Source organism: Metopolophium dirhodum, chromosome 1 (genome assembly GCF_019925205.1).
Source record: "Metopolophium dirhodum isolate CAU chromosome 1, ASM1992520v1, whole genome shotgun sequence".
In the NCBI taxonomy this organism is placed as follows: domain Eukaryota; kingdom Metazoa; phylum Arthropoda; class Insecta; order Hemiptera; family Aphididae; genus Metopolophium; species Metopolophium dirhodum.
The window spans coordinates 124,199,417-124,214,980 of record NC_083560.1 but is presented as its reverse complement, the minus strand read 5'-3'; the positions used below and the strand labels follow the sequence as shown (position 1 = coordinate 124,214,980).

Here is a 15,564-nt window from a genome sequence, read left to right as displayed (position 1 = left end):
AAATTACTAACATAACAAAAATATAAAAAACAAAACTATATAGTTTTTTTTGTTCAAATGATGGCATAACGACTAATATTTTGGGAGGTCGTTTGTAACTAGATAGTAGATACCTATTCATAATTTTTTTATCGTCTTGTATGGTGTTTTTAATTTTTCATCAGAATCATTTTATATTATAACAATACGACCCCTGATGTATGTACCGTGTCAGCAATACTTTGTGGCCGCCTACACGTGACCGTGGGATTCAGAGACTCAGCAAATTCCGGTCACCCGAGCCGGCGCGTACTGGAACACTGCAGAACCGATCACGGAGTTAGTGTAGTCTCACAGCTCTGTCATTACGAACTGTTATAATCTCTAATCGTTTTAGTCTTTTTTTTCTGTGAAATATAATTATACCCGTCGATTGTTAGTGAATAAATTGATTGTCTTTATTAACGCCTTGAGAAAACCGCGGAAATCCTTTTGTTTAGTGTTTTGCATCCGGTCTTATGCGCATACTTCAGAATTAAAAAAAGTTTACATTTGATATCACATTAGGTAAGTACTTCTCAATCATTGCAATAAGTTAATTAGGTTGATAAATTAAAAATGTGATTTCCTAGCTATAGATAGTATTATTATAGGTATTATGTATACTATAAATTATAACCACATCCATCGCATTATGCGTTTGACTAATGAACAACCTACCTTTTTGTCATAACCATGTCTGTAATTTATCTGTTACCTATATATCTATATCATTATATTAATACAATATTTTGTAATGAATTGGTTTCTGCCCGTTATGCATAATAATAAATAATAAATAAATAAATAAATAATAGATATAATTTAGGTAATATACTTAATTTAACAATGATTGTACTTAGAAATAGTCGTGTATTATAGTTAAAGACTTGTAGGAACAGTAGAAACCTACATAATACTACATAGAGTAATTTCAATGAAGACAGAGTTACTCAATGTAAAATATACATTGCACTGTGTACAATACATTTGACATACCTAAGAATTTTTGATTTTTTTTTTTTTATCAATATATGCGTATAGCTGCAGTAGTTCTGTGAGGTCTTTTCCAGTTTTCATCTTCCATCTTCGTATCTTCGTAGTGGTTCAGTAGATTTAGGTACGTAAAATGACATCATTGTAAAATCAATACATTTATCTCTCGCTTAGAATCTAGTATAATATTAAAACACTATTAAAACTCACTTAACAAAAGGCGACACTATGGCATTACATTTAATCAGGCAATTAACAACACAAATATGCGAAGGCTAGCACGAAGAGCATAGGGCTAACTGTACTGTTTTAATAAAACAATTAAACCTAAATCACACGTTTCAACGGTGAAATAGTTGAATTTGCGGCTGTCCACCAAAAGGAAACGGGTCGCCCAGAATACCAAATATACATTGCGAGACCACTACAATCCCACCTAGTGGCTAATAGGTAGGTAAATTCGTTATCACCACTCTGGTTGATAAGATCATATATTATGTAAGGGAGTCCGGCACAAGAGCTCGTCAAACGGTTAGGTATATCGAAGACATCATTAGAGCCAGTCGGCAGGTCGTAAAAAAGCTCATAGTCTTAGATATTAGTTCAAAATTATTTGTACAAGTAGAGAGAATGTTTAAAATATCAATATGTTTGACTAATAATCGATTTTTTAAAAAAATTAAATATTTATTATAATTTTAAGCATTTATATACCGATTATAATTATATAATAATTTATTATGTAAATTATATATTATATAACAGTTATGTTTATGTGTTTTCTTGTTAGGTATAAATAAAAAATAAAAGTACCTACCTATTAATTTATTTATCTGACACGCGTAATAATATATGTTATATGTTGTGTATTTAAACGTCGAATATCAATTTACATTAACTACTATAGTATTTACACGATACACCAAGATAACATTATTATAATCTTTAGTTTTAAAAGAAATAATTTCATTGATTTGTATATAATGGACGTCTATTGTCATATTATTATCACGTATCGTCCGAATAACGTACACACATTATGCAACATTTTTGTGACAACAACAGAATTGAGTTTATGATTAAGATGGAAATGAACTCACATTTTTCACAATAATATTATAATCACATTTATTGTGTACTAATTATTAATGTATAATACTGTACCTACGGTACCTATCTATGACTATAATATTTTAATTTCTTATACAATTAAGCAGCGTTGTTTCAAACCGAAAAGTTAGACAACAATAATTGGACAATTCAGGTAGAACAAAATTAATTTCTCTAAATAAATATAAATTAAAAGTGTATTAGATTTCATTGTTTGGTACCTAGGTATTTAAATATTAGAAATAGTTAAAATTCTATTTTGTTTCGAAAACAAATTGAATAACAGCCTAATTATTTAATTTGTTTAAAAAATAAAAACCCAGGAAACTCTGCTGTATAGTAGGTTTCGAGTATAACTCATTATTGAGTAGATCACTTTAATTAATTATAAAATAAATAATTAATTTGAGTTCAATGATAAATCAAACGAAATCGATTCTGAGCGGAAACGGTGCTGCCCTATGTATTGACCATATTATCCAAAGATGTTTTATAATTCATTTATATTAATATTGGTAATTTTAGTAATTTTTCTACTAGAAATACGCAATGGTGAACTAGTTTTTCCAGAAATCCATTCATATAATATTAAATAATAATTTAACTTCAACGGCTGAACGTGGCGTAAATTCTACCCTGCTAGCTGAAAATTAGTAAACATTTGAACTTAAAAACATATAAAAATTATTTAAACAATAAATTACAGTATTTGCAATTTATGAGAAATCTTGAATTACATTTTCAAACTATTCGATTATAAACATAAATAAAAATAAATTTTGTACACAGATTTTTGGAGTTTTAGTTTTCATGTGAGTTGCAAATTTACATGTTTAATGCTTGTAATTCATATAACTTTTTATTGAAAAAGAAAACAAATTAGACATTTTATAATAATTAATAAATAATAATATACCAAGTGTTTTTTCAAAACTTCATTAAATTAGTAAATTATATCTTGATACAGGATAATAGATATACGTAACCTTACCTACCTTCTCAGAGTTATATCATTTCAATCTTTTCAAATTTGGAGTGGCTAGAAAACGTGTATTACGAATTAGACACCTAGTAAAGAGTATTTTGTCTTCAAATGGAAACTTAAGTTCTATGTATCAATGTATCAAACATAAAATCATATAATGTGTCAAGTTATCTTGATCTATTTAACTATAATATTAAGGCATGCTATGCGTATTCCGATTTTCATTCTAAAAAAATATTGAAACTCTCCATAACATGTACTATCCATATTTTTATTTTTGTAATTTGAATTGTATTAATTAATGTATATAAAAAATATCACAACAATTTTCAGTTAAAAGATTTCATTAAATAAACATTAGGTATATTTCAATAATGCAGTTAGGTCGTCCCACTCTACAGTTGTACCTAAGTATAGGTAATATTATGGTTCATAGAGAATTTATTATAATATATATTTTTAATTGGAGTAATCATTGTAACGTACCTACTATCGGAGTTATTAGAATCGCCTGTATGAGTAAAAAAGAATATTTTGATGTAGTATATGAAGTATTTTATTTTGTATAAAATAAATCGTGCTGTATTCTGCAGTATACTATATTACTTATAAATGACTTATATATTATTATAAGTAATAGTGTAAATGTGTAATACATAGTAATTATCCGGTCGAGTTTATTGTATTTGTAACTTGTAAGACTATTAATTTATTGTGTATATGGAATTTATTCAACGCACAATAGATTTTATTATTATAGTGCAAGCTAGGTGACAAACCACTGGTTAGTATACGAAATTAGTAGTTACGCGGCAATAACAATTTTATTAATATGGTAACTGGTAGGTACTTATTAACCAATAATAATTAACAATATCTCAGTAGATAGAAAACAATAACATTTTTGACTAGTTGGTACACGATATTTAAAGCTTTAAAATTGTTAATTATTTAATTACAAGGTTAATAGATGTACAAATATTACGCATATTATATGTTAATAATATTATTTTAAGTTTTAACTAGCGAACTAGCTTATAGATTAACTAGGTTCATTATAATAGCAAGCCCGAGAAATTATTCTATCTTATTTATTATTTCATGAAGCAATTTCAATGATAATAATAATATAATTATACCAATTACCAAAAGTTCGGTGCACAAACAATGTAAAATGTAATACATAATTGAGGTATAATACGATTACAATGAATTGACAATATTATTATCTTAGGTTTATATAAGTAGGTACAATGACTGTGTATAGTTTATATATCATAATTCATAACGCTATCGATATTAAATTCATCTAAGAAACATTGACCTATAAATTCAAACTAAATTATATTATTATTAGAAGCACAATAACTATGATATATTTAATGTATTTTAGATAGTGAGATTGTCAATAAGTGTTAGGTACAGTGGTACACGTTTGTGTTTCGTTTTCGTGAAACAATATAGTTTAGGTAGATACATCAATTGAAACATACTTATTGTGCATTTGTTCATTAAAATATACATTAAATTCCTCAGAAAAATGTTAAATGTTGGTGAACGGGGTTCCGGTGTTCGTCAGAGACCCGCTGGATTTGATCAAAACTTTGATGAGCTCCGAAGCAAATGCTTAAAACAAAAAATACTATTCAAAGATCCAGAATTCGACACATACGATTTATCCTTGTCTCACAGAAATCTCCGAAAAAATCAGCTTGAGTGGCGAAGACCAAAGGTAAACATATATTTTTAGTTTATTTTTATAAGAATAATTCTTACAATTATTATAACACACACTTAATCAAATTATATTATGGGCTTCCACACGAGCATGCTCAGTTCAATTATTCTTCGAAATAAACACTTAATAATAATTGAATTCTTAGGAAATTACAGACGATCCCAAATTTTTCGTGCAAGGATCTTCAAGATTTGATGTGCAGCAAGGAAAATTAGGTAAATAAAATGAAAAGTTAATTTTTTTAAAATTAGAAATATATTAAATCCAAATATTTTTATACTATTAAAAGTTTGTCAATAATAACTATAAATAATATACGGTATGTAAATTAGTTGGAAAGTCAGTAGCTGTAAAATTAATACAGCTACTGACCCTCAAATTAATTATTTGTATATTGTATACATAAATACATAATCATTGTTAATGTTGTTCATGTTCTTTTTTGTTTATTCTGGAAGGGGACTGTTGGTTATTAGCGGCCATAGCAAATTTGACTTTGGATGACAAACTTTTTTATAAAGTAGTGCCTTTCGATCAAGGATTCCATATTAATTACGCTGGAATATTCCACTTTCAGTAAATATAATTTGAACTCTAGTAATGTAAGTGTAAATCATACCTACTTTAAAACATCGGTGGATTTAGATTTTGGCAGTTTGGCAGATGGGTTGACGTGGTTATTGACGATCGTTTACCGACATCTAAAGGAAATTTATTATTTCTTCAATCATCAGCCAAAAACGAATTCTGGAGTGCCCTACTGGAGAAAGCATATGCCAAGTAAACAATGATTTATTTAAATCACCTAAAACTAATTGATCACATTAATAGTATTAAGTATTAGGTTTTTATTTTTTTTGATCAAAATTAGGTTAATTTTAAATGTATTAAAATATTATTAATAACCACTGTCATTTTGTGGTACCCCTATCAGTAGTCAATATCTTAAAATGAATCTAAACATTTTGAAAATATTAGTATAATAGTAAAGTAAACAATATAGGAAAATATAATAATATACGTAATAATGAGACGTAAAAGTTTCAAGTTCTCTCGAATAATATTTTTGAATTACAACAAAATCGTTATTCTTCGTTTAATTAATATACAATTTCGTCAACATTTGAGGATCAATATCTGTTGTGCTTATGTATTTTTAAATTTTGGGTTTCAGTAAGAACTGTGATTTTATAAGAACCATGTATTAAAATTTTAAGAGATATTTAATAACCATAATATTTTTGGAATTATACTCATATTTTTTATAGTTCTTGTGAGGACAACTTTTGTGATACCTCGTATTACATTTTTAAACTTTAATTATGAAAATTAAATTTGTATGAATTTTAAACTTCATAATAATTTACAATTTTTCATGATATTGTTTAATTTGATCAAAATTTGAAATTTAAAAGATCGAACACTTATAAAAATCAGCTTAAATTGTACCTTTGTATGTTTATTATTTTTAAATTGATACAGAAAGACACAGTTACATCTTGAATTATATTTTAAAATATTTTGACCAAACCTAAAATTGTTATACACACTTAAAAAAAAAATATTAAAATAAATTGAAAATTTTAAATGCGTAAAAAGAGCTTAAAATGAGTAGTTATTTTGTAAATGATAACAAAATACGAAAAACTTTTGTGACTTTATAGTTAAATTTTTTTTTTAATTTATAGTAAATGATAAAAATAATTTGCAAATGTATGTAGTTTTTAATAGTTTAATAATTTTAACTTCGAATGCTTATATAATGCTTAAAAAATCCAAAATAGTTTATTTTTATAAGTTTAGAAAACCTTATATCCCCGTTGGGTCCGCATGTTCGTATGTCCGTTAGTTACCAGTACATAGTTACGATTGGTATTTGTATTTGGATTTTATAATTGCGGTTCTATTCAAAGAAAATACATACTGTCTACTATACTAGCCAATATTAAAAATAGGTACTTACCAAAATGTAAAGGTTATGAAATAGGTACCTAATTATTTTTAAATCGTATAATATGACATTTTAGTCTATTGCATTGTCTTAAAATACTTTTAGAAAACTTTTAGAAGGTTTCTAATTTGTTTAAAACTCTATAATGATGTTTAGTAAATGCTAATGTAACGGTTGGTGATTCTATAATTAATTATTTTTTTAATATATCAGATTCTTATTGGATTGACGAATGCATTTATTTTACAATTGTATATGTTTATTGTGTCTGTCATCACCTTATACTGAACATTTGCAAATTAATTGAGTTTGAAATTTTGGATCAACATTTAAAAAAAAGACTATTAGATTTTGTACTTTAAAATTATAAAATATACTTGTGTTAAAATTAGCCCAGGAAATTTAAAATGCCTTTTAAAATATAATAAAAAAACTATTTTCTATTCTTATAAACTATAAAAAATTAATTCTTTATATCAGTACCTACCTACTTATATTATGTCGGAATTATTAGACCCCTCCTCGCAGAAAAAAATTTTAAAAATTGCCACTGAGTGGTGTAGTACCCACTATTTTAAAAAATGTATCCTGATTATTTTGAAAAGTATTGAGTATATTTACTTTTGATCTCCGAACAAGATCTAATTTTATACCATAAGCCGCACACTTTAAATTGAAGATCGATTCTTACTATATATTAGATATAGTCAAGTCTCACTATATTACACAGGTATTGATATTTGCGAACCTATAGTACGGGACGCGGAGTCTATATATTAATAAGTCTATGATATATTCGTCCCTGTACTAAGAATAAATAATCATAAATTAAAAAAAAAAAATTTACATGATTAGATTAAACGGTTCATACAAAGCTTTGGAAGGAGGTTTCACAATGGAGGCTATGGGAGATTTCACTGGAGGTGTGTCAGAAATGTATGATCTAAATAAAGAACAACCCAATTTGTTCACGATTATGCTAAATTCATTCCAACGACAATCGCTCATGTGTGGTGTAATATTCGATTCGCAATTGGTTAGATATTCAACTTTACATTGATAATGTTTCTTTTTTATTTTCCTTAATTTTAGAACTTTTAAACTTTATAAAATGTATTAATGTTATAGCCTGATCCAGAAAAAAAAGGGTTGATAAAAGGTCATGCATATAGTATTACCAGGATAACTTATATACCTTTACCAACGAGTAATAGTATTATACCTCTCATTAGACTTCGAAATCCTTGGGGCGATGAAAGCGAATGGAACGGCCGTTGGAGTGACAAGTAAGCTTTTTATTATAATGTAACGGATAAACGTCTTACTTTATGTTGTAGGTACGTGCCGTTTAAATGAATTAAATAAAAAAATTTTTTTAGATCAGAGGAGTGGTTAAATATACCTCAACAATTAAAACAATCAATAGGTCTCAAAAAAGAAGATGATGGAGAGTTTTGGATGCCATTCGAAGATTTTGTCAAATATTTCTCTGCAGTGGAAATTTGTCATTTGAATCCTGGCTATCTAGACAGGGAACAATATGGGGCAAGCGGAGGGATAAAATGGGACCTGAGTATATTTCAAGGTGAATGGGTCCGAGGTGCAACAGCTGGTGGATGTGATAAATTTAAAGGTATAATTATTTTGAATAATATAAAATCGTTAACTATATAATATGAAATGAATTATAATAATATATAAGTTTATAATATGATGTTGATAAATGGTGATTTAGAAACGTTTTCAAGTAATCCTCAGTACTATATAACAATAGTAGATCCTGATGAAAATGACAATAACAATATGTGTACCGTAATTATTGCATTAATGCTCAAGGATACACGATTCCAAAAAAATCAGCAAGATATATCATTGTCATTTGGATTTTATGTTTATAATGTAAGTAGGACAAGTATCTAGTTATTACATTTTTTTTTAATATAGGTATTAATAATAATACAAGTTGTACAGTATTATTTGTTACGATGCTCACTCCATTTTATCGTTTAGCTCAACACTTCAAAGTCTGTGCCGAAACCATTGGACACACATTTTTTTGAAAATAACGATCCTTTAGATAAAGTCCATTGTTCTGAGTTCAAACCAAGAGAAGTCTGTAAGAGATTGATTGTACCTCCTGGCAAATATTGTATTATACCTTACACTTCTAATCAGAATGAACAAGGTGTGTTTTTACTCAGAGTGTTTTCAGAAAAAAAAAATAATTTGGCGTAAGTGATAGAAGAAACTGAATAAAAAAAAAAATAATTTGGTTTTATATTAAATTACATTTTTATAGGGAGTTCGATAATGAAGTAGGAATGGTTGAAATCGATGATAAGGTAAGAAATAAAATGTTTGAATGAAATATAAACAATAATCAAGTTATTTTATAAAAATTATACATTTTTAGATAAAAAAATTGGCACTTTACAGCAAAAAAAGTGACGATTCAAATGAAAAATTAAAAAAATACTTCCTTAAAGTAGCAGGGAGTGATAAAGAGGTCGATTGGATGGATCTTAAAAATATTTTGGATTTTTCTATGAAAGGTATATATTTTGTTAGCTCTTCTTCTTCTTCTTCTTCTTCTCCGGGTATTCGGCGACTAGGACCATCAACCGTCAAACAACCCACCTTTCAGTCATTTCTATCGGGAGCTCTCTTTTTACAGTCTGATCCTCTTGCAAAAAAAATTTGGTGCACTCCATAAGTGGCCTAACCCTGGGAAATATGAGAGAGAGATCTTCATTAACTTTTTAGATTTTGAGCAAAGAAAAGAATATTTGTTTTACGATAATGTGTACTTTTTTTTAAAAATATTGTTTAATAATTTCATGAACACTCCTCCACCCTTCCCCCCCTCTCCTCTTCTGAAAAAATATAATAATACAATTGAGTGTATGCCACTTGAGCCCTGCTTAAAATTCAACATGAAAATTTTTTTGTTTTTTATTTTACATTTTTAGGTACCTACTTTATGGTTTATATTAAAATATTATTAATATGAAAAAAATTTAATAAAACTATATAGGTAAACTATACAAACTAATATTATATTTTTTGAAACATGTCTTGAATTTGTCTGAATTTGTTAATAACATTAAGTGGTTTTTGTCTTTTAATAAAGTATGTTCACGATTTTGATATCCACTTAAATTTTGTTTGCCAGTCATAACTAAAATAATATAAGACAAATGTATTATAAATAACTAACAGCGCCGAGCAATGAAAGAAAAATTATCAATCAGTAATCGCAGAGTTCACAAATGCTGTGGCTCGAGTTTGTACACTAATAACTGTTCTTTTGTAGTTGGCGCCTGGCACGCGTTAAAAAATACTCCGTATTATCATAAATAACTTATATCTATTGAATATTTGAATTACAACAAATTTGGGAAAAGTATTAAGGAACTATTATTAGGTATATTAATATTTCTCGAACACTGATAGCTATATACCTAGTTATAAATACATCAATTGTTTTAATTTCAAACAGCATATTAATATTATATAATACTGTTACTGAAATAATTTAAATTTTAAGAGTTTTAATAATTCACAAAGGAACAAATTTCCGACCACAGCATTTTGGCGCCACCAAAATTCTAGCCCCTGGGGCAATTGTAGCCAGTGCCCCCCCCCCCTAAATTCGGCCCTGCCAGTAATGCGATAAATAATTCTAAAACATATTAAATTCGTTACAAAGTTTACTTAAGATTGAACATTCTATTTTATTTATTTATTTGTTTTTTACTCCCTACTAATTGAAAATTCACCAATTTTGATATTTTAAATACAAGCTTATAATGAGAAGATTAGCTATGTAAACATTTGGAAAAACGAGATGATCGATGATCAAGCAAATTTCATACAAATTTCATACAGGTTGTTACAAAAAGGCCCAACATATAAAAATAAACATTGGTACTACAGTTAGTCATATGACAACAATTATGAAATAGGTATGTATATATTGTATAGTGTATAGGTCTATAGGTGGACCTGTATGGAATTCATATGTATGTAACCATATGTAACCTAATGCATATGTATATTGCATCATCTCACTAAAACTAAAACTAAATTAACATGTTTAAATATCGATTAGAACAAAAGTAATTTAATTTGTTAGGTCATTCTGTTACACCTTATATCTTGTATATTATGTTTTCAGATTTCTTATGGTATTAGTAGTTTGATTTGTTCGAATCATACCGAGGACAAAATAAAGATCTGTGTTCGTCAAAACAGTCATTATAGAATCTCCATAACAGGCTACCTATAAACAAAATACCTGCCGTAATAATCGTAAAATATTTAATAACTATACCCAGTAGACAATTATTTAAATTTGGAATTCTTAAATTTTAACCTTACATAAGCAATAGGTAGATACGCAATACATTAAGAAACTGTATCACTCAAATAATATAATATAGACATATTAAAAATGAAACAAGTTTTTGACACGTTTAAACTGTATACAGTGTGTTTCACTCAAATGGTAACACGAAATATTTCCGTTCAGTTACCTTGGATTGAATTGGGGATTTTTCGAGGAACTAGGGAATACTAAAATACACATTTTATGATCATTTTCGAATTTTTAATTCTTTTATTGTGTGCATGCGCAATAAAACTTACATTTTTTTAAATGGAAACACCCATTTTCAACACCAGATTTCGACAGAACTATTTTTTTAAGCAACTTTGATAAACAAACTTTTTTCCTATCTCAAAAATTGACTGAATTACAGCCATCCCAAGTTGAAACAAAAAAAATTGTTGTTAAATTTTCAATATTCTGTATTTTGTCATTTTATTATTATTTTTGGTTGGAAGCAAGATAAACGGAAGGGCATGCGTTTATAGATTATTTGAATAAAGTTAAACATTTTATTTTTATAATTAAGTTTAAATTTAATTTAAATTATTTTTAAACATATTATTACAAATAATACAAATCACCTTATAAATTGTTCAAAGTTTTCCCCGTTGTTAAGTAAACATGATTGTAAGCGGCGCTTGACTTCGTCTTGAGAAGCTGCCGTTATTTGTTCCTTGGTCAGTCTTGTACATGCTTCGGTGATATTTTGTTTTAAATGCCGAAGGTTAATTGGTGGTAATTAATTATTTCAAAATAATTCTTATTGTATTGTTTATTATTATATTTGTAATAATATGTTTAAAAATAATTTAAATTAAATTTAAACTTAATTATAAAAATAAACTTATAACTTATAACTATATAACTTACTAAACGATTACTCTGTCTTACCTTTATCACCTATATTCGGCATGAATTTCTTTTACATCAATTAAATAAACTAATAATTATGTATAATCTACGTCAATGAAAGTATTAATTAATTTATAATAACTTGTTAATTAGAAAATATAATATTTATAGATACTGGAAACTCAAAATTCTCAAATGATGTATGTCGTTGCTTTATTGCTATGATGGATTGGGATAGATCAGGTAAACTTGGTTTTAAAGAATTCGAAAGACTATTGATGGACATTAGACAGTGGCAGGTGAGTAACGATTAGAAAAAAGATGTTGGATACCTAAAGAAGTACCAATAATTACCAAAAAAAAATACTTTAAAGCCTAAAAAATAAAGTAAATAACCTAAAAAAATATAAAAAATGACTTAAATAATTTTCGAAAACAAAATTTAGTAAACATTTAAATTTTAAGTTTAATTTACAGCAAAAAAAATATATATGAAATTATTAAAAATAATTTAAAAGTAAATTATAAATCAAAAATTTCAGTTTTCATTGTTTGTCAAACCCACCAATGAGAATACTAAAATGATTATTTTGAAAAAATTTTCTTTAACATCTAAAAGTCGAGAAAAATGCATGGCATTGTTCAAAAACAAAAGTGATTTATATTTATATTAATATGACGTTATAAACATAAAAATGCATTTATAGCTATAAACATTTCTAAAAACGCAAAAAAATGCTTAGTAAAAGTAGTATATTTTGAATCAATGGAGCAAGAAACGAATTTTTAGCTAAGATAGCATTTTACAGGATTAAAAGAAAAAAATGCAAATGTCGTCAACATCCTATCACTAGTAATGATAGAACATAAAATTGTATTGCTTTTCATTAAGTTTTCAATATTTAGTAATGAATTGTTTTGTTTTAGGTGGTTTTTAAAACTTACGATAAGAAGAACAAGGGTTATATCAAAGGGTTTGAACTAAGACCAGCATTATCTTCGGTTGGTTACCATATTAAAACACGTACCATAAACACTATGTGTCATCGGTATGCTAACAAAAAAGGATACATAATGTTCGATGATTTCATCATGTGTGCCATACGTCTTAAAACCACGATAGGTTAGTGAACATTTTATTTTCAAACAGTCATAGCACAGACTCAAAGTTGAGTTATTAAGGTAACGGCAGTCAGACGTATTTTAAGGGTGAAAATACAAGCAAATTGGTATGACTGACTATATTTTGGTGATATGTTTATTTGTATAGGTATTCTTTCACACGCGTAGATATCAATGAAAAGTATGGTCAATTTATTTAAGCCTCTTAGAAGGTTACCTATTGGTTATATTCCAAAAATAATTTATATTTGTAGTACAACAATTAACATTTAAAATTCAAAATTCACATTTTTTATATTTTATGTACATTACTCTTAAAAAAATAATTTGGATTTAAACATCATATATTATAATAATTCAAATTAAACTTGTTAATGATTTAAAATCTGTCAATCATTATAATTAAAATTAATCATACCGATGTCCTAAAATTTGGATAATTGGTCAGATCTAAATAAAACCATTTTATGTAATTATTATAATTATTTATTATAGCAGATTACTTGGCGATTACACTAAATATGATGCATTTATTAAGTATTACATTTTATATTTTATAAAAATGTTTATTAGTTAGTAGTCGTACGCTAGATGATATTGAATCAATGTATTCTGGAAACGGTTTTGAGTCGTGCTGGCAAAAAAGTCAGCTTTAGTTGCGTTTAATAAAATTATCACATAATTAGACCTAGACATCACTCAGTACGTTGTTTCGGGTGATTGTAAATTCTACCGATTGTATCTTTTTTTCGTATGTAAATTTCACTGGCAGGTACTAAATTTTAACATATAAAATAAACATAAACTCTTCTGATATTATTATTCTCTGACCAAATTTATTTTCAAATTTTAATTTAAAACTAAATTTGATTATGATGACACACATTTTAATGTTTATATTAATTACACAACGCGATTAATGTCATATACCTACTATAATTTTTTTTATTTCATTGTTTACCCATATTCATTTTTTGGAGATGTGTTAAAATTAAAAATGTGGAAAAGTTGATTTCAAGTATAGACACATCACAAATCGACAAATTTTAATCTGTTTTTAGAATTCTTATTACTTGATTACCTAGATAAATCGATATTTTGAAATCAAAACATGTTAAGTCCATAATATTGTGTCATTCCTTTATTCGACAAATACAGAAAGTCAACTCATATATTCTAAATTTAGAGTTTAAACTTATGTTAAAATAATTTTGGCTCATTTTTATTATTATTTGATTGGTACATTTTTATTTTTAGATATCTTCAAAGAACACGATCCTGGAAATAAAAATGTTGTATCGTTTACATTGGAAGAATGGGTGGAAAAAACATTTTACTCGTAAATTTAAATATAAATTGAGTTTTAGTCTTACGAACATTATATATAATATATATATATATAAATTAATACTTACTGTTTACCGATATCAAGGTTATAGCTTAAATGTGTAGTTGTGCGCTATTCATAACAATATTATTTATCAAGAATAATATTATATTAATATACAATGTCAAACATTTTTATCTGATACTATTTTTATTTTTATCTATTTAAATTTTCATTGATATCTGTTACAAATATATCGATATAAACAAATTAGTTTGGATATTATATCTATAGGTAAAATAATCTGGTTTCTGAATGAATTATTTGTGTATTCACTGTTTTTATTTAGGTAGTTGACACTTGAAATCTGTAATTTTAAAAACTTTATTGAATATATTGTATTTTTTAACATAGGTAATTAATATATATTTTAAAAAGTTTTATTTGTATTTTAAAAACAATACACGAGTACTTAAGTACTTATTAATTAAAGCTAATTCGTTGGTTCTTTTCGCGAGGTAACCCCGTACCACCCCACACAGCTCATCAAAACTTAAAATACCTATAACTCGTAAATTACTTGTCCTATATTCGATTTTTATACTTCGAAATACTTAAACAAATATTCTGCTTTGGAATATGAAATTGAAACTCTAAGTTAGCGATCAAAAAAATAAAAACTTAAAAATCATAAGGATAAAAAATATTATAAAATATAATTTTTTATAGAGAAAGAAGCAATAATAAGAAAAACGTTGTTTTGTAAACGACTTTAAACTATGTAAAAAAATATTTTCAAAAACATTTACATTTCTTGAAATAATGAGTGTTCAATGATAAAAGAATCACCCTGTATTATATGTAATACGTACATTTATATAATTATGACCACACTTCAATTGAATGAATGCAATTTATTTTTAATTGTTTGTATCTATTTATTACACGTGATAATATGACAATCATTGAATTTTCAATCAAAAATTATTTTTTTTATCCTTCTAATTGTTCAGAATGTTGATGTGATATGCACGATGTACGATAATTTGGGTAAAGGTAAATAGATAATGCGCAA

At 26.6% G+C, this 15,564-nt stretch overlaps 1 protein-coding gene across 2 annotated transcripts; it reads left to right on the top strand.

The window, feature by feature from the left end:
- The first annotated feature begins 321 nt into the window (after nucleotides 1-321).
- Nucleotides 322-14,854, top strand: LOC132933964 (calpain-A-like). Of its 2 annotated transcripts, none has more exons than XM_061000237.1 (15): nucleotides 322-546; nucleotides 4,646-4,841; nucleotides 4,993-5,062; nucleotides 5,306-5,423; nucleotides 5,493-5,627; nucleotides 7,654-7,834; nucleotides 7,927-8,084; nucleotides 8,178-8,431; nucleotides 8,534-8,697; nucleotides 8,809-9,029; nucleotides 9,098-9,140; nucleotides 9,212-9,350; nucleotides 12,212-12,339; nucleotides 12,968-13,163; nucleotides 14,420-14,854. In XM_061000237.1, the coding sequence occupies exons 2-15, from the start codon at nucleotides 4,650-4,652 to the stop codon at nucleotides 14,503-14,505; spliced, it is 2,085 nt and encodes a 694-aa protein (XP_060856220.1). In that variant the 5' UTR covers nucleotides 322-546; nucleotides 4,646-4,649; the 3' UTR covers nucleotides 14,506-14,854. The 2 variants fall into 2 exon arrangements, with proteins under 2 accessions (XP_060856220.1, XP_060856221.1); XM_061000238.1 differs by lacking the exon at nucleotides 322-546 and adding an exon at nucleotides 4,461-4,578.
- The last annotated feature ends 710 nt before the right edge of the window (nucleotides 14,855-15,564 follow it).

Excerpts from the sequence above, each read along its gene's own strand:
- LOC132933964 (XM_061000237.1), top strand. The coding sequence starts at position 4,650 with ATGTTAAATGTTGGTGAACGGGGTTCCGGTGTTCGTCAGAGACCCGCT. Across the intron at positions 5,424-5,492 it reads GCTGGAATATTCCACTTTCA|ATTTTGGCAGTTTGGCAGAT; the intron begins GTAAATATAATT and ends CGGTGGATTTAG. Across the intron at positions 5,628-7,653 it reads CTGGAGAAAGCATATGCCAA|ATTAAACGGTTCATACAAAG; the intron begins GTAAACAATGAT and ends TTACATGATTAG.